The 26,492-nt window shown below is 32.6% G+C and overlaps 4 protein-coding genes and 1 long non-coding RNA gene across 10 annotated transcripts; 2 read left to right on the top strand and 3 right to left on the bottom strand.

Moving 5' to 3' along the window:
• The first annotated feature begins 5,254 nt into the window (after nucleotides 1-5,254).
• On the top strand, nucleotides 5,255-9,295 carry LOC104755427 (uncharacterized). 3 transcript variants are annotated; one of them, XM_087494608.1, is made up of 4 exons: nucleotides 5,496-6,956; nucleotides 7,414-7,747; nucleotides 8,767-8,796; nucleotides 8,887-9,155. In XM_087494608.1, the coding sequence occupies exons 1-4, from the start codon at nucleotides 5,583-5,585 to the stop codon at nucleotides 9,132-9,134; spliced, it is 1,986 nt and encodes a 661-aa protein (XP_087350734.1). In that variant the 5' UTR covers nucleotides 5,496-5,582; the 3' UTR covers nucleotides 9,135-9,155. The 3 variants fall into 3 exon arrangements, with proteins under 3 accessions (XP_087350732.1, XP_087350734.1, XP_087350733.1); XM_087494606.1 differs by lacking the exons at nucleotides 8,767-8,796; nucleotides 8,887-9,155 and adding an exon at nucleotides 7,872-8,354 and having other exon boundaries at nucleotides 5,255-6,956; XM_087494607.1 differs by lacking the exons at nucleotides 5,496-6,956; nucleotides 7,414-7,747 and having other exon boundaries at nucleotides 8,663-8,803; nucleotides 8,887-9,295.
• Nucleotides 9,296-10,503: 1,208 nt separating this feature from the next.
• LOC104755426 (uncharacterized) lies at nucleotides 10,504-11,259 on the top strand. Its single transcript, XR_762215.3, has 2 exons — nucleotides 10,504-10,936; nucleotides 11,027-11,259. It is a non-coding gene; the product is annotated as an uncharacterized LOC104755426 (long non-coding RNA).
• Nucleotides 11,260-11,694: 435 nt separating this feature from the next.
• LOC104755425 (putative beta-1,3-galactosyltransferase 1) lies at nucleotides 11,695-14,782 on the bottom strand. Of its 4 annotated transcripts, none has more exons than XR_015586037.1 (11): nucleotides 14,439-14,782; nucleotides 13,920-14,001; nucleotides 13,812-13,840; nucleotides 13,533-13,726; nucleotides 13,382-13,445; nucleotides 13,192-13,264; nucleotides 12,983-13,103; nucleotides 12,780-12,902; nucleotides 12,571-12,696; nucleotides 12,374-12,486; nucleotides 11,695-12,241 (listed from the first exon to the last, which is right to left on the bottom strand). XR_015586037.1 is itself a non-coding variant. In XM_010477805.3 (11 exons), exons 1-11 carry the CDS (start codon nucleotides 14,552-14,554, stop codon nucleotides 12,093-12,095), a joined length of 1,155 nt encoding a protein of 384 aa, XP_010476107.1. In that variant the 5' UTR covers nucleotides 14,555-14,769; the 3' UTR covers nucleotides 11,695-12,092. The 4 variants fall into 4 exon arrangements, 2 of the variants coding, with proteins under 2 accessions (XP_010476107.1, XP_010476106.1); XR_015586036.1 differs by having other exon boundaries at nucleotides 13,812-13,843; nucleotides 14,439-14,748; XM_010477805.3 differs by having other exon boundaries at nucleotides 12,815-12,902; nucleotides 14,439-14,769.
• Nucleotides 14,783-14,961: 179 nt separating this feature from the next.
• Nucleotides 14,962-23,075, bottom strand: LOC104755424 (starch synthase 3, chloroplastic/amyloplastic). Its single transcript, XM_010477803.3, has 16 exons — nucleotides 20,237-23,075; nucleotides 19,594-19,657; nucleotides 18,369-19,499; nucleotides 18,037-18,251; nucleotides 17,641-17,914; nucleotides 17,387-17,562; nucleotides 17,204-17,311; nucleotides 17,006-17,115; nucleotides 16,799-16,904; nucleotides 16,534-16,704; nucleotides 16,286-16,414; nucleotides 16,010-16,192; nucleotides 15,805-15,936; nucleotides 15,607-15,718; nucleotides 15,380-15,503; nucleotides 14,962-15,304 (listed from the first exon to the last, which is right to left on the bottom strand). The coding sequence occupies exons 1-16, from the start codon at nucleotides 20,351-20,353 to the stop codon at nucleotides 15,175-15,177; spliced, it is 3,282 nt and encodes a 1,093-aa protein (XP_010476105.2). The 5' UTR covers nucleotides 20,354-23,075; the 3' UTR covers nucleotides 14,962-15,174.
• Nucleotides 20,569-23,069, bottom strand: LOC104759178 (uncharacterized). The gene has a single exon (XM_010482135.3). It carries the CDS (start codon nucleotides 23,067-23,069, stop codon nucleotides 21,096-21,098), a length of 1,974 nt encoding a protein of 657 aa, XP_010480437.2. The 3' UTR covers nucleotides 20,569-21,095.
• Nucleotides 23,076-26,492: the final 3,417 nt, after the last annotated feature.

Below are 26,492 nucleotides of genomic sequence, written 5' to 3'. Positions count from 1 at the left end.
AGAATTTTTCTATTTTAATTATTAATTAGTTTAGTAAATTAAAATTAACACATGTCAATATCTTATCGATACAATCTTGACATGTGTATCTTATGGAGTATTATATATATAATAACTTAATTAATTTCAGAAAACAACACCAATTCGATAAAAATATGATAAAGAGTACTTTGTGAGAAAATAAACTTTTATGGCACCATTATGATTTATTAGTTATTAACTGCTTGACCACAACACTTATTTCCCCACATAATACAACACTCAAAATTAATTAGCTTGTTTTACATTGACTGATTTTTTCTTATACAAGTATATTTCTATTCTCATATGAATCTCATTATTTTAAATATAAATTCATTCACCTTAACTTTGTCATGTTGACTTGTGTAAAAATCAGATTTTGAATGAAAAATTCAAGAATTAGTCAATTGTTGACAAACCAAGATTTAGAATTTTGATAGACTCTACAAATATCGTGATCATGTTAATGACCAACTTTAAAACTATCTTATTATATAAATACAAAAAAAACATCTAGTAAAATTAGATTAATAATTAAGATTTAGATTTAATATTTTTTTAAATATATAAATAATTACCTGCTGTTAGTTATATATAAATTTTCTTTTTATTATAGATTTAGAATTTTTCTATTTTAATTATTAATTAGTTTAGTAAATTAAAATTAACACAGGTTAATATCTTATCGATACAATCTTGACATGTGTATTATATATAATAATAATTTAATTAATTTCAGAAAACAACACCAATTCGATAAAAATATGGAAAATAGTACTTTGTGAAAAAATGAACTTTTATGGCACCATTATGATTCATTAGTTATTAACTGCTTGACCACAACACTTATTTCCCCACATAATACAACACTCAAAATTAATTAGCTTGTTTTACATTGACTGATTTTTTCTTATACAAATATATTTCTATTCTCATATGAATCTCATTATTTTAAATATAAATTCATTCACCTTAACTTTGTCATGTTGAATTGTGTAAAAATCAGATTTTGAATGAAAAATTCAAGATTTAGTCAATTGTTGACAAACCAAGATTTAGGATTTTGATAGACTCTACAAATGTCGTTATCATGTTAATGACCAACTTTAAAACCATCTTATTATATAAATACAAAAAAAACATCTAGTAAAATTAGATTAATAATTAAGATTTAGATTTAATATTTTTTAAATATATTCTCTAAATAATTACCTGCTGTTAGTTATATATAAATTTTCTTTTTATTATAGATTTAGAATTTTTCTATTTTAATTATTAATTAGTTTAGTAAATTAAAATTAACACATGTCAATATCTTATCGATACAATCTTGACATGTGTATCTTATGGAGTATTATATATATAATAACTTAATTAATTTCAGAAAACAACACCAATTCGATAAAAATATGGAAAATAGTACTTTCTGAAAAAATGAACTTTTATGGCACCATTATGATTTATTAGTTATTAACTGTTTGACCACAATACTTATTTCCCCATATAATACAACATTCAAAATTAATTAGCTTGTTTTACATTGATTAATTTTTTCTTATACAAGTATATTTCTATTCTTATATGAATCTCATTATTTTAAATATAAATTCATTCACCTTAACTTTGTCCTGTTGAATTGTGTAAAAATTAGATTTTGAATGAAAAATTCAAGATTTAGTCATTTGTTGACAAACAAAGATTTAGAATTTTGATAGACTCTACAAATGTTGTGATCATGTTAATGACCAACTTTAAAACCATCTTATTATATAAATACAAAAAAAAAAAGATCTAGTAAAATTAGATTAATAATTAGAATTTAGATTTAATATTTTTTTTAATATATAAATAATTACCTGCTGTTAGTTATATATAAATTTTCTTTTTATTATAGATTTAGAATTTTTCTATTTTAATTATTAATTAGTTTAGTAAATTAAAATTAACACATGTTAATATCTTATCGATACAATCTTGACATGTGTATTATATATAATAATAATTTAATTAATTTCAGAAAACAACACCAATTCGATAAAATTATGGAAAATAGTACTTTGTGAAAAAATGAACTTTTATGGCACCATTATGATTTATTAGTTATTAACTACTTGACCACAACACTTATTTCCCATATAATACAGCATTCAAAATTAATTAGCTTGTTTTACATTGACTGATTTTTTCTTATACAAGTATATTTCTATTCTCATATGAATCTCATTATTTTAAATATAAATTCATTCACCTTAGCTTTGTCATGTTGAATTGTGTAAAAATCAGATTTTGAATGAAAAATTCAAGATTTAGTCAATTGTTGACAAACCAAGATTTAGGATTTTGATAGACTCTACAAATGTCGTTATCATGTTAATGACCAACTTTAAAACCATCTTATTATATAAATACAAAAAAAACATCTAGTAAAATTAGATTAATAATTAAGATTTAGATTTAATATTTTTTAAATATATTCTCTAAATAATTACCTGCTGTTAGTTATATATAAATTTTCTTTTTATTATAGATTTAGAATTTTTCTATTTTAATTATTAATTAGTTTAGTAAATTAAAATTTACACATGTTAATATCTTATCGATACAATCTTGACATGTGTATTATATATAATAATAATTTAATTAATTTCAGAAAACAACACCAATTCGATAAAAATATGGAAAATAGTACTTTCTGAAAAAATGAACTTTTATGGCACCATTATGATTTATTAGTTATTAACTGCTTGACCACAACACTTATTTCCCCATATAATACAGCATTCAAAATTAATTAGCTTGTTTTACATTGACTGATTTTTTCTTATACAAGTATATTTCTATTCTCATATGAATCTCATTATTTTAAATATAAATTCATTCACCTTAGCTTTGTCATGTTGAATTGTGTAAAAATCAGATTTTGAATGAAAAATTCAAGATTTAGTCAATTGTTGACAAACCAAGATTTAGGATTTTGATAGACTCTACAAATGTCGTTATCATGTTAATGACCAACTTTAAAACCATCTTATTATATAAATACAAAAAAAACATCTAGTAAAATTAGATTAATAATTAAGATTTAGATTTAATATTTTTTAAATATATTCTCTAAATAATTACCTGCTGTTAGTTATATATAAATTTTCTTTTTATTATAGATTTAGAATTTTTCTATTTTAATTATTAATTAGTTTAGTAAATTAAAATTTACACATGTTAATATCTTATCGATACAATCTTGACATGTGTATTATATATAATAATAATTTAATTAATTTCAGAAAACAACACCAATTCGATAAAAATATGGAAAATAGTACTTTCTGAAAAAATGAACTTTTATGGCACCATTATGATTTATTAGTTATTAACTGCTTGACCACAACACTTATTTCCCCACATAATACAACTCTCAAAATTAATTAGCTTGTTTTACATTGACTGATTTTTTCTTATACAAGTATATTTCTATTCTCATATGAATCTCATTATTTTAAATATAAATTCATTCACCTTAACTTTGTCATGTTGACTTGTGTAAAAATCAGATTTTGAATGAAAAATTCAAGATTTAGTCAATTGTTGACAAACCAAGATTTAGAATTTTGATAGACTCTACAAATGTCGTGATCATGTTAATGACCAACTTTAAAACCATCTTATTATATAAATACAAAAAAACATCTAGTAAAATTAGATTAATAATTAAGATTTAGATTTAATATTTTTTTAAATATATAAATAATTACCTGCTGTTAGTTATATATAAATTTTCTTTTTATTATAGATTTAGAATTTTTCTATTTTAATTATTAATTAGTTTAGTAAATTAAAATTAACACATGTTAATATCTTATCGATACAATCTTGACATGTGTATTATATATAATAATAATTTAATTAATTTCTGAAAACAACACCAATTCGATAAAAATATGGAAAATAGTACTTTGTGAAAATATGAACTTTTATGGCACCATTATGATTCATTAGTTATTAACTGCTTGACCACAACCTTTATTTCCCCACATAATACAACACTCAAAATTAATTAGCTTGTTTTACATTGACTGATTTTTTCTTATACAAATATATTTCTATTCTCATATGAATCTCATTATTTTAAATATAAATTCTTTCACCTTAACTTTGTCATGTTGAATTGTGTAAAAATCAGATTTTGAATGAAAAATTCAAGATTTAGTCAATTGTTGACAAACCAAGATTTAGAATTTTGATAGACTCTACAAATGTCGTGATCATGTTAATGACCAACTTTAAAACCATCTTATTATATAAATACAAAAAAAAAGATCTAGTAGAATTAGATTAATAACTAGGATTTAGATTTAATATTTTTAAAATATATAAATAATTACCTGATGTTAGTTATATATAAATTTCTTTTTATTATAGATTTAGAATTTTTCTATTTTAATTATTAATTGGTTTAGTAAAATTAAAATTAACACATGTCAATATCTTATCGATACAATCTTGACATGTGTATCTTATGGAGTATTATATATATAATAACTTAATTAATTTCAGAAAACAACACCAATTCGATAAAAATATGATAAAGAGTACTTTGTGAGAAAATGAACTTTTATGGCACCATTATGATTCATTAGTTATTAACTGCTTGACCACAACACTTATTTCCCCACATAATACATCACTCAAAATTAATTAGTTTGTTTTACATTGACTGATTTTTTCTTATACAAGTATATTTCTGTTCTCATATGAATCCCATTATTTTATATATTAAATTCATGCACCTTACCTTTGTAGTTTGTACTGTTGAAATTGTGTAAAGATCAGATTTTGAATGAAAAAAAATCAAGATTTAGTTATTTGTTGACAAACAAAGATTTAGGATTTTGATAGACTCGACAAATGTCGCGAAGATCATGTTAATGACCAACTTTAAAACCAAGTTTTATGTATATTTTATTATATAAATACAAAAAAATCTAGTAGAATTAGATTAATAATTAGAATTTAGATTTAATATTTTTTATCATATAAATAATTATCTGCTGTTATTTATGTATAAATTTCCTTTTTATTATAGATTTAAAATTTTATATTTTATTACTAAATAGTTTAGTAAAATTATAATTAACACATGTCAATATCTTATCGATACAATTGACACATAATCTTGTTAATGCGTAACTATGAAACCCCTTTATATAATAAGATTATGATCCAGCTTGACCACAAGTCCACAACATTTATTTCCCTCTATAATACAACACTCAAAATTAATTACCCTGTTTTGCATTGACTGATATTTTTAGTATAAAAGTATATTTATATTCTCATAAGAATCTTATTATTTTAAATATAAATTCATGCACCTTATCTTTCTTGTTGAATTGTGTAAAGATCAGATTTTGAAAAAAAGAAAAAAAAAATCAAGATTTAGTCATTTGTTGTCAAACAAAGATTTAGGATATTCAATCTAAATAAGCATTTAAACCATATGGCCTTGAATGTATGGAGTAATTAACTCTATTAAGTACTCACCTGCCCAAAAAAAATTATGAATGCATTTGTACATGCCTTTGACTCTTGTCCAAGATAATTTCGAAACTTACTTCTTCATTAGTGTCATTATAACGGTCGCCGGGAAAATCATGGCAAAGTCATCGCCGACAAATATTCCGGCCACTACGATAGAGGATTATGCTCATAGTCCCGTCCACTACGCCGTCGTTTTAGGGGATCACGCCGGTTTGACTCGTCTAGTTTCGTCATTGCCTAAACTAACCGAACCGGAACAAATCCACACCGAGTCCGACTCAGTAAACCAAGAGCGAGTCGCGGAGCAAATCTCCGCCGTCCTAGACCGCCGTGACGTTCCTTTCCGAGAGACGCCTCTCCATCTAGCGGTGCGTATCGGCGACGTTTTCGCCGCGAAGACGATCGCTTCCGCTGGAGCTGATGTCACGCTCCAGAGCGCCTCCGGTTGGAATTCTGTGCACGAGGCTTTGTGTCGTCGGAACTCAGAGATCACGGAGGCTGTTCTCCGGATCCACCACCGTTCGGCGTGGTGCAAATGGAGACGGAGGCTTCCTCATCTGATCTCCGTGCTCAGCCGCATGAGAGACTTCTACATGGAGATATCGTTTCACTTCGAGAGCTCCGTGATACCGTTCATCGGAAAAATCGCTCCTTCCGACACATACAAGATCTGGAAACGCGGCGGAGACTTACGCGCCGATACTTCTTTAGCAGGATTCGACGGTTTCAAGATCCTCCGCGCGAACCAGAGCTTTCTCTTTCTTAGCGATGGAGACGAGTTTCTTGATGTGTCTCCTGGTACGTTGCTTGTGTTGAACAGAGACAATAAGACGATCTTGAACGCTTTCGAAAACGCTAAAGATCCGATTAGCGATAGCGATATCGTTGACATTTGCGGTCAGTCTAGCGTGTACCGTCCAGGGATGGATGTTACTAAAGCTAAGCTCGTTGAGGTTACGAATTGGCGAAGGCAAGAGAAGATTGAAACAGTTGGAGAATGGAAAGCTAAAGCTTACGATATCGAAAACGTTAGTTTCAGTTTCAAATCGAGGAAAGTGGAAACAGAGTTGGATGAGAATCATCGGAGGAGTGTTACAGAGCCTTTACGGCAGCAGAGCCGGCGTTTTAACGTTGAGGAGTCTCGGTCGTCACGGGGGAGGAGGTCGGTTTCTTTACCGGAAGCGGAGATTCCGGTGGCTTCTTCTTCTGCGGAACGGATCAAAGAAAAAGAGTTTGTGAAGAGTTTGAGTCCTTCGGTTTGGTTGACGGATCAGTTTCCTTTGAAAACAGAGGAGCTGCTTCCGTTGCTTGATGTTTTAGCCAACCATGTCAAGGCTGTTCGGAGAATGCGTGAGCTGCTTACCACCAAGTTCCCGCCGGGAACTTTTCCGGTCAAGGTAAAAATATGGGCATTAATCGTGGGCATGAAATTTTAGTTTCGTCTTTTTTTTTCTATCGTCGTAACACAAAATTATTTTAAAGCGTTTTGCATGAGAAATTAAAGTATCATGAACCTTCTATCTGACGTGTCGTAATGTCATTGGTTAGATGTTTAGAGTGGTGTGACAACATCACAAATTCGGAGGAATAGACTGTACCGGTTTCGGTTTGGTTAATGCTTTCAGATTTTTTATTTGGTTAATTAATAATAGAGACCCAATTTATTTGGTTTAGTTTGGTTCGGTTTTGAGTTTCGGTACACTCTGAATATACAACTAAAAGTCCTAAAATCGTTTTTTTTGTTATCAGATCAACAGAGTTTGGTTTAGATTATGGTTTATCAATAAACCAACAAAATAAATCCAAAACCGGTTTAGATATTAATATTTTGTATTTTCATCTCTTGGTTTTTAGTTGTCCATACCGGTGATACCAACAGTGAAGGTAGTCATGACATTCACCAAGTTCGTGCCTCTTCAGCCGTTGGATGAGTTCTACACACCGCTCTCAAGTCCAAAACATCTTTCAGCTGCAATGGAAGACCAACACGACGTGGATGATGACGAAAAATCCGACGACAGAAGAATCTCAGCTTCACGTCCATCGTTTTCAGCGCCTTCTTGGTTGAGACTTAACATCAATGCCATCGGCAAGAGCTCACGGCGGCGTTTGGAGGAAGAGGAGCAAATGGTGGATCCATTCACAATACCAACAGGATATAAGTGGACTAGCAACTCAGATGAATCAGGTAATTCTAAATTTAAAGTGATCTATTATGTACCTTTACTACATTTTTTAATTACTGTTTTAATCCCATTTCATAACAATGGGCTAATATAGTAATATGTCTCATGCAATTTTTCATTTTGTAGGTAAAAAAATGACACTATCATGTGGATTTGCTAAAGTAAGTATCCCAAAGAAATAAATATCTTGGGACCATGTGTGTACCTAGTGGTTTGTAATAATATTATCATTTATGCTATTATTGGGGTTTAGTATTGGCATAATACATAAGTTTTGAAGAAAAGAGTATTGGGCAAAATATTTTGAATGAGCTAATATAGTTTAGGCGCTAGATCATTTACAATCATATGTATTTTTGTTGTTGTTGTAAAAATCACTCATGAATAATCAATCTAGACATTCAAGAAAGATGATTTTGGTGACATTTACGCAATTTAGGGGATACAAAGTCTTTCATTCGTGATGGTTTAGACGGTGGAAGTAGTTCGATAGATAATAGATTATCCGCTGATCAATGATTCTAAATTAATTACTTGGGATGAACGTTCAGTTGTTCCATCTATATATATTGACAAGACAGATTTGTTGAATAATAGCTCCTTCACACCAATTTGTTTTCTTATAATTTCAATCATTTTAAGACTAGAGTGTAAAAAAAAACATATCTAACCATATATTCAAACGATTTTTTTTTTCTTATAAAAAATTGTGATATTACCATTGGTTTATATGTAGTCTTTAAAAACTGAAGTTGAAAGATTCCAAAACAACGTTTGCTTTACAAGTTGGAAACGAACTAACTTGAGTTGGCAAGTCCATTCCAGGACAACCCAAATAATCATATTTAAACATTTTATATCAAAAGTAATCAAAACTTTAGATAAGACGACAACCAAAATATATAGTATAGTTACATTTACATTAGAAAGAAAAAAAAAAATTTGACAACCCATCCACTCACTAATAGTCGTCATTCTCCATATTTCCACTTATTTTGCTCATCCAAGATTGTTTCTTCTCTCTTTACCAAGAAGAGCTCCAAGAATCAGAGTCAGAGGTATATGTTAGGTTATGCATCTAACTTATGGTTATATATTCATATATGGTTTGATCACCATTCATATGTTTTGATATATATAGGGCACATAAGATATTGGGATAACTACAAAATGGCGAGTGAAGCACCGAGTTGGGCTGATCAATGGGGGACCGGAGGAATTGGGGTTATGGCGACGGAGGAGACAGCCAACAGCAAGAAAGACGTCGCGGGAAAAAAGTCCGGTAAGACCAAAGCAGGGTTTAATAAAGCCAAGATTGTTGTATTTATTGGTGTCAACTGGATGAAGAATCTTGTGCATAGGAAGAAGAAAGACTCTATTTCTTCATAACTATAAAACGTGCTTCTGATTCTTCTTTTTTCTTTTTCATTTTATCTCTCAATCTTCTATACTAGTTTTTTTTTTTTAATTCTTTAAGATGGTATTTTGGAGCTTCAATGGTGCATCCCACGAATGAATGGAGAATTTGACATTTAATCAACGTTCACAAATTAATGTGTCTGATGGATCGCAAAGTCACTTTATAATCCCTACTGGCTATTATTTCTTGGTTCGAATTATTGTTATTAGTAAATTATTAAGTGTTACAAATGAGACACGTATCATGGACATAACAAAGTTAAAATTCCTTACGGGATTCCACACATTCTCCTGGTTGTCAAAAGGCAAAAAATACGCTCTTTAGGGCTTCTTTCAGGCTTTAAATTTGTTTGGGAGCCACATTTTTCAAAATTGAAAGTAGTTCAGATGGTTGAAAGAGTAGTTGTATCAGATGATATATTTTCAGCAAAGTCAATTATTTCTTAAGCATAGTTTTCGAATATATGTTGTTGCAAGATCTTGCAATGAAAATTTATAACAACTCCTAAATATAAAGTTGATCACTCTATTATTGATATGAAATCATCGAAAATTAGGACAATCCTATGTATGCATTTTACTTTGTAATATTTTTAAAACTTTAATTTGGAGATGTATAATTTGGCAAAACGAATATTTAGAAATAAGTTTTGAGACATGAGAAACAGACTCCGTTATAAGATCACTTTCATGATTTTTTTTTTGTTTTTGAAAGACGACGATTCATATGTGATATGTTTTCCAATAGGTACATAAAACATATCTTTACATTTTTTTAAGGATATATTAAATAAATGATAGTAACTTAACAAGAAAAGAAATAAATAGGGAGGGAGAATATTTGGAAAGTTGAGCCATATTAATTTCGAAATTCAAATGTATATTGGGAGTGGCACAACCCCACCAACATGCCTTGCTCTCTCTTACAAACCTCATAAATACTAAATTGAAAGCTCGTGGGAACCTTGTTCGCTTGTTCCTTTGATTAATCGTCGTTATCTACCATATAACACACACACACACACACACACACACCAAGTTACCAATATACAAAACCCTAAAAAAAAAAACAAAGAAAGTGTAAATATCGGAAACAAATAAATGACTATCCGAAGAATAACAAAAGCAAAAACTTGGTCTTCAAAAATGATTTGAGATTATATATGATAATCATTGATATCATCGATTATATATAAACAAATATCAGTATTATCTTTTTGAAAAAGAGTTTTTTTTTTTTTTCATAGAAAACAAATTCAAATTTAATAAACCAACCTCCTTTTTGGTATGGGGTTGTTGGTCTAATTTAATGCTTGTCGCTTGCCTTGCCTCTCTTTTCAACCATCTTCGTATTTATATCTTCTTCTTCACTATGCACACCCATGAACTTTGCTAATAGCCGCAATTCTATTTCTTTCCTTCGATTCTTCTTCTAACTATTACTTTGGTTTCTTTAATAGTTAGATTATCATAAGGTAAGAGTTACTCAAGGATCCAATGGTTCTCTCCGGTAAGTTAACACTTTTTAGTGTCCATACTCATAACTAGCTATTGTTACTTTTTTTTTGTTTTGTTTTTTGGTTTTCTGGAGCTAACAATCGAACGAGAGTGGGTTTATGAGAGGTAACAGCGAGATATTAGTGCGGTTCAATCAAATAGTCGTCCTCTTTAACTTATGGAGATCGGTGTTGTTCGATTGAGCCGTGCCAATATCACGCGGTTAACCAAAATGGCAAAGATGGTTTATCATATCCCTAACCCTAACCTTAAAGGTATGTATCATTATTTTTTTATTGGTCTCATTTCTGAATAATATTCCTTTGAATAATTTTTTTTAAAAAATTATGTTTTTTACTCTACAGGCTTCGAAGGAACAAGCAACACACAACCCAAAATCCAAGTACAACTGCAATTTGCACTTCTATTTTTAGGAAGTATTTAAGGAATTATATGTAAAAAAAATATATAACAAAATATATTTGAATTATATGCTAATATAAGAGAGTAAAAGTACTAGCTAGAATGTAAAAAAATATTTGTTTTTATAGTATCATGATGATATTACAAAATATAATAAGTATTGATTTGTAAATTATTCGTACCTTTTGTCTATAATTTAACTGTAGAATGATTAATCTTATTTGGTATTTTTAAATAAATGTGTATGCAGCGTATGCTTCTTGTTGTTAACCTCACGAAAACTAGGAAGTCTGTTTTCTGGACTTGGTCTCTCAATAATGTTAAAATCCAAGAATTTCCATAAAATCGTTCCACATTTCCGGAAGTATGTTTGTGAGGCAAACAACACACACCTTATTATATTATTTCTAGTTTAGTGAAAAACTAAATATGTCCTTTCTTGTTTCCAAGACGTTGTCCAACATACTATAGAGTCGTATTGAGAATTGAAAAATCTTATTACTTGACTGAAATTAAGCCAGAAATCTGATCGAAATTAATCCAAAGAAAGTCGAATCGTATAGAAACTTAGGAGTTTTGTTGAGCCTACTTAGGAGTATATACGAAGCCATTATCAACACAAAATAGTATTATAGAAAAGCACAAAAGGAGTCCAATAAAAGATTCAATGAGGATGCAAAAAAAAAAAAAAAAAGGACATGTGGAATTTAATAGAAAAGCACAACAATAAGGACTCTCTGTCTGTCATAGGACAAACCAAATGTGACCAACACATTATTTCTTTGTCTCTCATTAAACTACTTCACTAACTATTTTTTGCATACCATTTATTTATTTTCTGACCAAAACCCTACTAACTATATAACCCCACCCCCACCCAAAAATAAAAAAATAGTATAGTCTTGAATTATTTTCGCTCTTTTTTTTCCTTTGAAAAATTAGCTTACTGAAATTATAAACTCCAACTTAATTAATATTAGTAAGTTTACCCATTAAGAAATTTTGTTTTCAGGAAGTTAACGTCCATAACGCATTTTGAGGTTCCCCACAACGTTCGTGAACGTCTGCCATCCTCTCGGCTGACCGACAGATTCCGCTGCATTTCCAGTCAAACGACGCAGCACAAACACTGCCCATCACTGCTTTTAGTTCACAATCTGCATTTTCAAAAAACATGTAAGTTTTGATTAATATAAATTGTAAATCAACTTAATGTTAAACCGGTAACATCTATGGATTAAACCAAACCAAACCAAACCAAACCCTGATAGTTAAGCTTTTTAATTTACCATGAGGAGATGTACTGCAACAGAGTTTTTTCTCATCAACATGTTCTACATTCAGTCCGATGAACCAAGATCCCAACGAAACATCCTCATTCGCATACTTGTACAGTAAATCCCTTTTTCCAACCAAACAAATGAGATCTTTAGATTTGGTTTGCATTAAAATGCGCTAATACCATGTTAGGAAAAAAAAAACTTACTGGTTTATCAATATGTAAGTAGCTAGATCTTTAGATATGGCGTAAAACTGTCCCGTGGCGTGGCGAAAATACTTGTTCCCTACCTCTCCAAACTTCCAATACTCCGGTTCATGGTACTTCACACTCCTGTTTTTTTAGCCACAAATATAAAAAATTCCGGAAAGATTTGCTGTTTTTACTGCTGCTTAAGTACCTATACAAATGCTCACCTTAGAAGGTATAGGTAGTTTTTTTTTTAACTTACTTTCTGGCTAGGACGGGGCCGGACTTCATGCAACCAACATAAACCCGAGGCTTGTTTCTCTGTGTGGATAAAGTCGTCTTGAGAGTGGCTGCAATAAAAACAGATCAAGGCTTCAATACAAAATGGATGATTGATGGTAAATAAGTGAAACAATTTTGATTTTTTTACCAAGATTCACATGAACGTCATCATCAACTTTGATGTAGAATTCCGCATCCCATAAGGAAACAGCGGTAGCGAAAAAAGTCTTTGTCTTGGCGGATAACTCCATGTAACCCTCAATATGTTCCTGTTTTGTTATCTAAAGATGTGAATAATAGTAGCCTAAAGATACCAAACACACAAAAGTTTGTCATCATCTCGCACAAGTTATATACCAGTCTCAAGAAATCTCCATGTGTTTTCTCTTCTGCTTCAATAGCTTTATCAAGAATTCCACGAGACAACACACTGCAATCAGAACATTTCCAATAACATATAAAAATGTCGGTATTCACAAAGTTAAAGTAGCTAGCGGTATATAAATGCTTAGTGTTTTCACTACAGAACATGACTTCTTTGTTGTACCTGTGTCCTATAACAAAGCGAACAATGATGCCTTTCTCTTCTTCAAGTTTCTTAAGCTTCTCTCCTGAATGATAGTTTATAAACCGAAAAAAAGTTACAGTTTCTGGTTAATTTACACAAGAAATCAAGAATTCTGAAACAGCCTCCTTACCTTGTGGCATCCATGTTGACCGGACCGAGTCACGTCTCTTACGACTACTAAAGGCCGTGTTAATACCGATAACCATGAAGTACTTTCTTTTCTTGGCTTCATTGGAAATGTTAAATTTCCCATACAATGACTCGCGTTCTGCTCTAGCAGCTACTAACTTCATCTCTAAATTTGATATGGATTTATCTAAGATCCTGCATTTTTACATTCATCAACATCTAATCATATACTAAAACAACTGTTCATTAATACATCTGGTAAAGTTTCCAAATGTTTTACCCGATAGTGTTGTTATCATAGTCCAAAACCTGCTAAGAACACAAGATCAAACAATGTATCATCGAAATTGCCAGGTGAATTAGTGATGCAAAACCGCAGAAATCTTACATTCTTTTTATAGCAATCACTGGAACTTAAGCTTAGTTTGGATAGTCTTGATATGCCTCTAGCTCCAGGTACATTCCACATCCTGATATAATGATGATCAGTAATAATTATTCCATATTCAAGCACAAAACTTTTTGCAACAAAAAACCGAACTAAAATGCAGATTAAGTCATATTTCGCAGTGATACATAGTTTTGCAACAAACAGATACAATTACAACGTGCCACCGTTAATCAATACTATAAGATATAGTTTTTTTCTGTGCGTCTCTTAATTCTTCACAAAAGCTACAAAAGAAACAAATAGACCGACAAAACTCTAAGCTTAAGTAAATCTACTTAAACTTAGAGAAACACAACGCAGATTTTAGTCCCAAGAAGATGAAATTAGTAGTAACAAATTAGAAAACACCCAAATGATTAAAATTCCAGAAGAGGAAGACGAAGAAGAAAAAAAGCTAGAATCAGACATGAACAGTGAGATATCGAAACCTCGAACACAATCATGTAATAGATTTACCTGTTAGTGAAGAACATTCCAAGGCAAAAACTTGCGAGGCACAAGAAAAATACAGAGTTTCTATAAATTACATTTCTTGGAGTAAAATAGTAATCTCCTCTGTTCTTGAAAGACATTAGGATTTGGCTTCTTGTGGATTCAAAATCCGTGAAAGCCAAAAAAAGAAAAAGAAAGGGTCAATGCAAAATCAAAGATTTGTTTAATTTGGATTCAAGCTTTTTTTGTTTTCTTTTCTTTTCTTGGTGGGTCTTTTTACAGTTCTTTTATGCACTCTCACTCTCTCACTCTCTCACTCTCTCTCTCTCCGCATGAAGAAAGAACAAAGACACTTGTGGTATCACTTTATTTTATAACTTAAGAAATGGGTAACGTTTGGAAAAACAATAATGACGTTTCTAATTATAGATTTTGGAGTTATATATCAAAATACCAAAACTGATGATTTCTTTAACTACTTACTAATAATGACAACTGCAGCTGCAGATCAAGTACCGGGTTGTATTGCACTTTGAACCGGTTCGGGTTTAGGATTATGTAAATTTTGAGAAATATAATCAGTGTGTGTGTATAATAAAATTACAAAGCAGGATGCAAGAATCCATCCATAGTCCTAAACGTTCTTTTAATGGCATTGGGAATGTAAAAGAAGAAGAAAGGATCAAACTCAGATCTTATTAGCTAATATATGTACATACAAAGAGTATTTGATCATAAATTTTCCTTTTTGTTTTTTGTCTCACTTGCGTGCGGAGTGATAGAGCTCAAGATACTCAAGTGCAGGACGGTTCCATGACCAGTCTTGTTCCATCACCGTCTTGCACAACGAGTTGAACCATTCTCTACCATCGTACCACGCAGATATCGCTCTACAAACACACAAGAAACACCTGTTGATAATGCTCGAATTAAAGAGAGTGTTAGTTTAGACTTTGGTAGTTTACCTATTGAGAGCATAATCTACACCAGGAGCATCAGCCCCGTCGAAGCTGAAGCCATTAGGCTCAAGAACTTGAGCTTGTGCCCTTTCTTTATCATGGTCAACATCAAAAACTGTGTCGTAAAGTCCTATCGGAGAAAGATAAACCATTACCCTGAAGTCAGCTTGCTCTTGAGTGAAACAGGTAAATAAAGCTTTAAGATATCTCTAATCATAGCCAAAAACAGTTACCTCCAGTTTTTCGAACGACAGGAACAGCACCGTATCTCATGGCTATGAGCTGCGTCAGGCCACACGGCTCAAATATCGACGGTACAAGAATAAAGTCAGCCCCTGCGTAAATCTGGAGAGTACATCACAGACTTAGACCAATACCAAAAGCAAATTAAGGAACATAAAAACGAATAAAGGTTTGTTATTTTGTTCTACCAAATGGGAGAGAGGTTCATCATAGGTTAGAACAAGCCGAGCTCGGTCCCCATGAGAAGAATGCAATTGGTTTGCCAAGTTTACGAAATCATTCTGGATCCGAGGATCTGGAGCTGAACCTAACAACACAACCTGCTTTTAAGAAAACCGGTAAGGATTGTGAATAAGTTCATGACGCAGGAATTTAATAAGGCTAGAAAAGGACCTGTCCATTCCGTTCCAAGGTACGCCAAATAGCGTGCTTGATCAAATGTATTCCTTTCTGGTGAGTTAAGCGTGTAATAATCCCTACTACCGGAAGATCGCTATTCTTCAGTCCAAGCTTGTTTTGCAATTCTTCCTTCGCTGCTTTTTTGCCTTCTACTACGTTCTCTGGAGTATAAGGTACCTAAGAAGTAAGACCCACACAAAGTGTTCAAGCATCACAAGATATAACAAGAAAGTTTAAAGACGGGAAAGGAGAGGATGTAATGAAGCTTACGGGAAGGAAGTTATCGTTATATGGATCCCATATTTCTTGATCGATCCCGTTTATTATTCCGTGAAACTTGTATAAATGTGGAGAGATTACAGAGTTTCCAGCAACTTCTTTGGCATACGTTGGTGAAACCTAGTATAATGTTAAGAGTGAACCGAGTCATGCCTGTTCTCAGCTTCTTCGGAGAAAATGCACAAAGGATATTTCTGTGATAACAGATCTCTTGAAAGGAGAAGGCTTTCAGGATTTACCGTTGTAGCTTTGTCTGCAAAAGTCATTGCTTTACCAATCTCATTTGCTCCAAATTCCAAATTATGAATTGTGAAGACAACACGGGTTTTAATTAAACCGTAATGCGTGTAATGATCCTTAAATAACCATGAAACCGGAGCACTGGACCAGTCGTGGCAGTGAAGAATGTCCTGTAGATGGTGCGACCACGGGTAAGAGCAGCTAGTTAGAACAAAGTAGTAATGCTTTCTAATAAGAATTCTCCAAGAGAACGTGTAGACTCACTGGATGAAAACCTCCTTGTAGAAGAAATTCAAGAGCTGCGTGACAGAAAAAACCAAATCTTCCTGCATCATCTTTACAACCGTAAACACATCCTCGCTGAAACAATCTGCAATAGTCAAGAAACAACAACAACAACTTCTTCATGCCCTCAAGAGATGATGAATGAAATGTGAAAAGAGCTTAAAGAGAAATATGCATAAAGCTAACCCAGTTTGTGGATCTAAAAAATAAACCGAAAGGCCTTCTACTTTTCCATGCCAAACTTTTATCTCGGTTCCTCCCCAGTGATAACTTCTATTGAATTGCAAGTCCTTCACCTATTTTCAAAAACATTCAGGACGTAGAGAGAGATGCAGACAAAAAAGGGAAGTGAAAACGGAGAATATGAGAAGACATGGATCTTACAAAGTTGTGCTTTAAGCAATCATACTTCGGAAAAATGATATCCACATTATGGTTTAATTCTTGAACAGCGCGAGATAAACTAGTGACGACATCACCTAGGCCTCCAACCTGCAGGTAAATACACATAAACCTGAATACATATACAATGTTTTGAAGGCTATAAACCCCACATCTTACGGTTACCTTTGCGATGGGTGCCATTTCAACAGCAATATGAACAATGTGCAATGGTGGTTCCTTTGAAATACCTCCCAGGACTGGTAAATGGTAATCCAGACCATCTTTGTTATCAAATATTCCGCCATTCTCTTTATCAGAGAACACAAAGTCCATCATGTTAGCATCCAATGGGACCTTAGCTGGAGAAAGAGAAAAATTAGTCGCGTATTATGTGTAACAGCCTCTAGAATGGAAACATGTTACAACTGTCATCGTACCTGTAGTCTTCACGTGTGAGCTTCCATCATCCGCTGCTTCCATTTTATGAGGTGGCAAAGGACCCAAGCGATGAGTCCAACGATTAAAAGAGCCTCTAAACCAAATTTCAGGCTTTCCATTCAAAACCGTGTTTGTAGGATTGTAGAAAACAGTAACAGGGTTTCCCGCTTGAATCTCTAGAGGCTCGGTGTAAACCACGTCTTTCTGGGATAGAAGAAACTTTTTAAGTGTTCTTTCCTTTGTTTCGGCTTTCAAGCGAGCTGTTTTTTCCATCTGCAAATAAGAAAAGAAGGATGAAGAAATGTTTCCAATGTAGTCAAGACGATTTGACAAGTATGCCAATATATCGTAAAGAGGATATGCTGTTCTTTCTTTAAAATGTGCTTATCACTGACCTTGGCACGCATAGCTTCCTCTTTTAACCGCCTTTCCTCCTGAAGTTTCCTAAACATCAGATTTTCTTCCTCTAACCAGTACATCTCTTCTGGAGTTCTTCGAGGAACAAGTGCGTGGAAATCTTGGCGACTATTATTGTCATACAGAAACGCTCCTTTAGGCGGTCCATCAGCAAAGACCCAATCAATGACTAGAGCACCACTGGGCACTACGACTGCTTATTGAAATGAAAAAGATCAATAAAGCAAATGGCAGCAAGAAGATATGTGACTACAAAATCAATATCAAAATGCAAAGTTTTTTCAACAAGATATGAAAATTACATATATACCTTCAGCGAACCACCAATCTCTGCTCTTTGGATCAGCCTTCAACTCAGCATCAACAAGCTTTTCAACAATAGATAATCCCTCAACCCAATTATTAAACCCTCCATGTAACCAGAGTTCCTTGGAATTAGCCAGAGAACCTGAGCTTTTATTGTAGTATAATTTGACTTTATCTTCAGCCTTGAAATCACTAGGCTCAATGTACCAAACATCCTCAGCCGAGATTACAGCTTTCTTAATAGCCGGTTGAAGCAGTTCACGTCTCTTCTGAGTCTCAGCCTTTGCTTGTGACCTATCAGCTTCAATTGCAGCCTTTCGAGCTTCAATTATTCTCTTCTCTTCTTTTTGTCTCTCCCTCTCAGCTTCTTCCTTGGCTAACATCTCTTGCTCTCGCAATTTCTCTTCCAGAAGAAAATTCTCAAAGTCAACTTTATCCATCCCACCTTTTATCTCTACACAGAAATCTTTTGAGTCATTGTTGTCATATACACTTTGCCCATTGAAAAACACAAAATCCACCTTATAAGCTTCTTTGGGGACATGAAGGAGACATGACCACCAATCACCATGAATCCATGTCTTTTCCAATCTCCTCGTAAAAGACTTCCATCTCCAATCGTTGAACGCCCCCATGATCAAAACATCGGGTTCGTTCTTCAGAGTCGATAGATTCCTGTTGAGAAACACTTCTATGTCTTCATCAGGTTTCACAACAACGGGATACACAAACATTCTATTACCCCTCGCCAAATTTTCATTTGCAACGGCTTCTATTTCCTTCCTACGAAGATTCTCTCTTTCAATTTTTAACTTTTGTTCTAACAAATCATCATCCTCGGTTGTTTTCTTATCCAAACTGCCACTTCCCTCTTTAATATCCAAGCTATCTGACACATTCTTCTCATCAAAAACAACAGAGCCTTGTTTCTGTACATCCGCTTTAGTTCCGGGCAACTTACTAACCCCTAAAACCTCATTTGTTACTGTGGAAGTGGCATTACTATCTTTTTCACCATTCTTCTTCTGAGTTCTTTTCTGAGCACTTCCTGCTGTTGTTGGCCGCCCAAAACCTCTGGGACCAGAGCTTTTTGGTCCTGAAGCTGCCATTCTTCCTTGCTTCTTCCTTGAAAAATCTTGGTTCAAGAAATAAGAAACGCATCAAAAGGACTGAATCAGTAATCACAATGAAAAGTTATAAACTCTATGAACCAATTCTTGATTCTTAACCTGCACTTGCCGTGATCTGATGCAGGAACCCATTTGATTTGTATTGACTTTCCAATGAAGCAAGCTGCAAAACCAAACACGTCGATAGTAAGACAAACTAATTCAATCACCTTCTCACAAGCTCTAAGCCACAAAATAAATTCACAACCAAGAATACATATACTCACACCAGAGGTAAACAAGCTAGATATAAAAGATGAGACATTTGCATTCCTCTAACTCTAAAGCGTGAATCTTCAGATCGGACTCTTTAACATAAAAAAACTCATTAGTCCCCAAAAATCTTGTCTTTATCCCCTTTAACTTGGTTTCAAAAGTTAAGGCTTTCAATGAGCTGAGAATGGTACCAAGAAAAATTGAGAATTTCTAATAGATTAAGCTCTGGTCCTACAATACACCAATTCGAAACGAGGTTTCTAACATGAAAATTCCAATCCAGAGACCCTACCAGAGAGTTGAATCCTCTAAAAACATAGCACATTGATTCAATTAAGAATATCCTATTCTAAAAGACGATCCCACAGAGAAAAAGTAGTAGAGAACAGTGTGCACTTCAATTTCCGATAAAGTAGAATCCAAAGTCATATCAGCGAAAAAGATGGAGTCGAGAAGAAGAAAAAGGAGAAAAAGCAAAGAGCTTTACACTAGAATTAGAGCGAAGAAAAAACCCAACAGAAGAAGTAGTGATCTTGAGCCGACCCTTCTCCTTCAAAACCGTTCTGAGACTCGCCGGTCTCTGTATCTGCCAGCAAACTTCCATAGCTGCCGAAGAAGAAGACGAAGAGAGAGAGATAGACTAAAGAAAGTGGCCGTGTACTTCCCTTCAGGTATATGCTTGCTTAGACTAGAGAGAGAGAATGTTTGTTGTTGAAGCAGCCCCAGCCCCCCCTCTCCACTGCTTCACCACTCTTCTTAATCACTCAACTCTGAAACTGATCTCCTTCATTATTTTATTCTTAATTTACAAAAATTCACTAAATTAAATAGTCATGGGAATCCATGCGTTGATTAATAATATTATAAAATCAATTAAAAAAGCTAAGGTGTGCTCTGATATGTTGACAACTTGACATCTAGCAAAGTTACAACAGAAGATTTTATACAAATCGCAGTCTCTCATACGCAGCCATTCATTTTTTTAACTTGTAGCAATTCATGGGAGATATATATATTATTCGTCTGCTTCTCAGGTAATACTCCTTACGGTGTCTAAGCAACATAGCATCAATCTGGACGGTTAATTCCATAAGCAATCAAACGTGGTTAGTAACGTAAATGTGGTCTTCGTTCTAAATAGCTCGTGACAACGAAATCGCTTTGGCCGGTGCGTAACCGTCACGTGTCAGACAATCTTCTATTTACAAGTCCACGTCAGGACTAGGCACGATCCTATTTCCAACACTGACCGTTGATTACAAGAATCCTCCAAGGCTCCCCACGTGTACGAACAAGAATACAGCCTCCACAAGAAAACCCTCCGAATGATTCAGTAGTTTAGTGTGCTACGGACTTGAATTAACTCCATCAAGTAGTGGATGAACGATAGATCGGTATATATGTTCATGAGGTGTAACTCCTAGAAGAATCATGTAATCATGAAGCTCAATGACTTCTTCTTGCCCGAGATTCTTACTAAACGATGTGATCAAAGTTGCATATGTTATAGGATCCGGAGCAACACCTATTTCAACCATAATCTTCAAGACCTCTTTCGCTTTCTCGTAACAACCAAACTTGCATAAGTGATTGATCAAGATGTTGTAAGTCACCAAACTGACCAACTTCTCACCATCCTGTGTCTGCATTTTAGATATGATGTTGACAGCTTCTTCCACATTCCCGGTTTTGAGAGACTCGTTCAACAGCGTGTTGTAAGTTACAGCGTTTTTGCTTGCCATAGCGTTCACAACCGCTTCTGCTGCACCAGCTAATCCTCTTTTGCTTAAACCATTCACAATTGAATTGTAAATCACAAGATTCGGCGCTTTCTTCATTTTGATCATACCATCATATATATCGATAGCTCTTTCCAACTTCCCTTCCTTTAGGTAACCATTAATCAAAGTACCAAACGTAATCACATCAAGAACCATACCACGAACCAACATATGTCCCAGAATCTGATCAGCACATGCCAGCTTTTTACCCCTTACGAAATGGTGTATAAGCGTATTGTGACAAACTACATCTTCCACAAGTTTCTTCTCTGAAATCTGTCTCTGAAACTCAACAGCTTCCTCAACATATCCGTTTTTGCATAAACCTCTTACAACAATGGCATGAGTAAACTTATCAATTTGCACTTTTTTACTGATCATATCACGCAACACCGTCATAGCTCCTTGAGTGTCACCTTCCATAAACAGCCAATAAACAATAGAGTTACAGACAACAGTATTCGCCACAAGTCCCTTACTTGTCATCTCATCACACAACCTTAAAGCTTCATCTGAACTTCCAGCTCTACCATACGCATCAACTAAAGCTCCATAGGTTCTTTCATTGCAACCAACACCTGAATCAACCATGTCACCACGGATTCTTTCCGCCAAATCCAATCTCCCCACCTTGCAAAACCCATTGATAACAGAATTGTACGTCACAGCATTAGGTGAGACAAAGAATCCAGACATCACTCCCATCTTCCCTAAGAGCTGCAAAGCAAATCCCATATCCCCAGCTTTACAAGCTCCATCAATCATCATATTAAAACTAACAACATTAGGCCAAACCCCACATTTCAGCATCCGGTAAAACACTGATAACGCTTCAAGCAACTTATTCTCCTTACAAAACGAATAAATGACAAGATTAAAAGTATTCACATTCTCAACATACCCTAAAGAACCCATCTCCTTGTAAACCTTCCAAAACCAATCAATGTCATTCAAATTCAATAAACAACCCATAAAATTATTCAAGGCATGAACAGAAACCCAAAAACCCTCTGCTCTCGTGTTCCCAATCACTTCATAAGCTCCTTCAGCATCACTATTCTGTGTACAAGCTCTAACCAATGAATCAAACACATCAAGACTCGAACCACAGGCTTTGTAACTTCGAATCAAACCCGACAAAACATGTAAAGGACTCAGCTTTCCACCTTCGACAGACATCAAATTCACCATTATTGATAAAGCCTCATCAAATCTTCTCGATTCCACCAGCAAATGAATCATCACACAAGAAGCTTCGAAACGATTCTCAGACTTAGCAACATTATTATTACCTAAAACCCAGTTGTAGAACTCTAGAGCTAGCTTAGGTGAGCTTCGAAACTCGCGAAGAACTCGACTTATCAACGGATTTGTGAGATTTGAAGAGAACTGATGAAGAGTGTTCCATCTTCTCTGTTTTAAATTCAAACAGAGAGCACTAAAGAGAATGTCTTCAGGCTCAGGATTCGATAACTTCTTAGCGACGTGGAAGAAACGTACAAGGAAGCTCGTTCGTCTGGAGAAAACGTGAGCTAACATACGTTACCAGAAACAAAGTAATCAGATTACGATAATCACGCTACTAAACCCTGTTACCAAAAACCCTAATTCTAGGTAGAGTTCTATAAACGTAGAATTCGAAGGCATGATCTTCCGATAGATGAGCCCTCGATACAGGGCGCTTGAAACTTCGCGATGAATAACTCCGGCGACGGCAGAGAGAAAGATGAGAAACGGTACAAATAAAATGACAAAGAGGTTAAATACTTAACCAGATGACCGGTTTAGAATTAACCGAAATGGTTTGGTGGTTCATTAAAAAAAATCAAATATACGCAACTGTATGTGATTAGGAAGTTGGGTCTAAGTTCAATTTGGGCCTCCATGACATCAATTTATATTAAAACCCCACTCACCCCTACAAAGCTATCTTATCAATTGACTATCATGAGCCATTACGTATCAGCAGTATTAGATTAAGCCGGACGTCAAATATATTTTATGAACAATGTTCGCTAGCCTCATCACGTACCATATTAAAAACTACCACAGCTTGGGTACTTAGACTTGCATGCTTCCATTTGTCCTTTACTCCATAAGAAGCCAAGAAGGCAATTACCAATATGACCGGTTTATAATTAACCGAAATGGTTTGGTGGTTCACAAAAAAAAAATCAAATACAGTAGAACATCTATAAATTAATACTCGTTAAATTAATATTCTCTATAAATTAATAAATTTCTCCGGTCCCAAGTTGGAACTAGTGTAATTTTAGATACTATTCGATAATATAATATGATAATAAATTTTTTGAAAATCTTTTTTAAATATATAGTTCCATCAATAATATAAATTAATAATTATACAAAAATTATCTAAATGTACAGTAGAACCTCTATAAATTAATACTCGTTAAATTAATAATCTCTATAAATTAATAAATTTCTCCGTCCCAAGTTGGGACTAGTGTAATTTTGGACAATATTCGATAATATAATAAGATAATAATTTTTTAAAAAATCCTTTGTAAATATATGGTCTCATCAATAATATAAATTAATAATTATACAAAAAATTATCTAAATATATATACATATATATACACATTAACTTTTCTTAGAGTTTATTTTTAATATTTTTACTATAAAAAAATGTTTGATTAATATCTTCTATACATCAAGGAGGTGACTTCTATACATGCATTTCCCCAGCCTCGACTTCCTCGGCTGCAGATGCTTTATGTGAAAATATTTCTAACAGATGCTTTATACATCTTACAGATCCGTAGGTGCTTGTCAATCTCAAAGTGGATATGCTCACTCGCTGAATTTTACCAGTTGGATATATTCGAGTTTGCTAAGATTCAAGGTGATTTGCTCGACCTATTAGTCTAATAGAGTCAGCACTAATTTCAGCTTGAACTAAATAGGATTCATCCTTTTTTATTTATATATATAGATATTTAAAATATTTTAATTTTGTTTGGTTATAATGATAGTAAAGAAAGTTAACTAAACTTGTTTGGATATGAATATAAACATTAAATAGCATTTAGTGTAAAAACTTTCCAAAAAGTATTTTTGAACAAAAATTGCTGCAAAAATACTAGTATAGATTTTTAAAGAGAATAAAATATCTTGATTTAAATGTCTAGAGAGGCATCGGGCCTAATGGGCTACAGGCAACACAATCTATTGCCATACAGGCCCAATTTAGCAAAAACTTGGAATATTGAGGCCTTTTAAGCACAGTATTTTTAATTTATTTATATCTATACTATTAATTGGGGAGTACAAAACAAGATTTTCGAAAGAAAAAAAAATATATCATATATCCATGTTGCCAAACAGGTCCAATTGATTATATAATTAAAAAAAAATAAAAAATAAACAATATATAGTAAACAATAATTACGAAATTAATTATAAAATTAAAATTAGCCGATATTTTTTGAAATGGTTTAAATTTGTTACCATAAAAGCAAATTATTAAATTTGAAATTATATATATAACGTAAATGGTTCTAGATTTTGAGATATTTATAGAAATCTAACTTAATATTTGAATATTAACTTTTATTTTATATTTTTAAATTTTCTTAACCAAAAAACTATGTTAAATAATTCATCTTAATACATATGGAAAAAACAGAAAAATATGAAAACCTTAGTATATATTTACTATATATCTATACTATTTAAAATATGAAACCTTAGTATAAATGCGTATACAAACAGATTTTTTCAAAAAATGAATTTAATCAATTTGTTTGATATATAAGAAAATCACAATTTAATTATACATCCATATAAATAGAACCGATAATTACTCAATATCTTTGAAAGCTATTTAATGTTTGGTTCCACAATAATCAAGAATTAAAATCGAAATTATAAATATATATATATATATATGTAAACATATTTGATTTGGTTTTATATTGTGAGATATTTACGGAAATAACAAATCAATTTAATATAATTAGATAAAAACAAATAATTATTTAGTTCCGATTTTGCAATATTTCCTAAAGGAAATTTAAGTAATTAAGCATGATTAGTATAGATAGAAAAAATTAAAAATCAAAAATTTATACATGTAAAAAAAATTAATTTGATTATATATTAAAAGATATAGAAAAGTGTATGTAGAGTCTCACATTGGCTAAATATATTTATACTATTATAAAGTTCTCAACTGTTTCTTAAAAACATTATTGAAATTATTTAAGATTTTTTGTCTACAAATAATATTTACAAAAACACAGAATTCTCATAAGAAAAACAATCTACCCTTTTTTGAAGAGTAATGTTGATGGTGGTTACTGTGTTTATAAATTATTTTATTAATTATCTTTTAATAAACCGATCTTTTACTGTGTTCTTTTATTAATTATTTTACTGTGTTTGTAAATAATTACATCCACTCCGAAATATTTGTGATCAAGAATTTCCAAAACTGAAAATAACCACAAAGCAACCAAAAGAAACTTTGTGATCCTTACTATTTATAATTAAAAGCAACATAAACTCTCACCTATATATATAATGATATAACTTTAGGACGTATTATAAATAATTATTATATCTAACCATATTATTTTATTTTGAGCTAATTTATCTATTAATTTTCCTCGAAAATATTATTTTATTTTTCAATTATATCGACGCTTACAATCTTATATGTAACATGTTTTTTAAAAGGCATTAAAGTGTGTTTTACAATATTAAATTTTTAAAACAAAGAAACGTAATGCAATATAGATGAACCAGACATAAAATAATAAGAATAAAAAAATCAACCAATTTCGTAATTTTCTCCCAAATAGTATTTTGGTAATTTTTGTATTCGGTCCATCCCGTTTCCAGTCGGGAATAATTTTTTTTGTCTAATATCGGAAATGTCATATATCAAGAATCTTCACTATTGGGAATGTATTTTCTATACAACTAGAATTCAGG

This window comes from Camelina sativa, chromosome 17, assembly GCF_030686135.1.
Source record: "Camelina sativa cultivar CO46 ecotype springtype chromosome 17, ASM3068613v1".
Lineage (NCBI taxonomy): Eukaryota > Viridiplantae > Streptophyta > Magnoliopsida > Brassicales > Brassicaceae > Camelina > Camelina sativa.
This window is presented reverse-complemented; position numbering and strand designations above follow the sequence as displayed.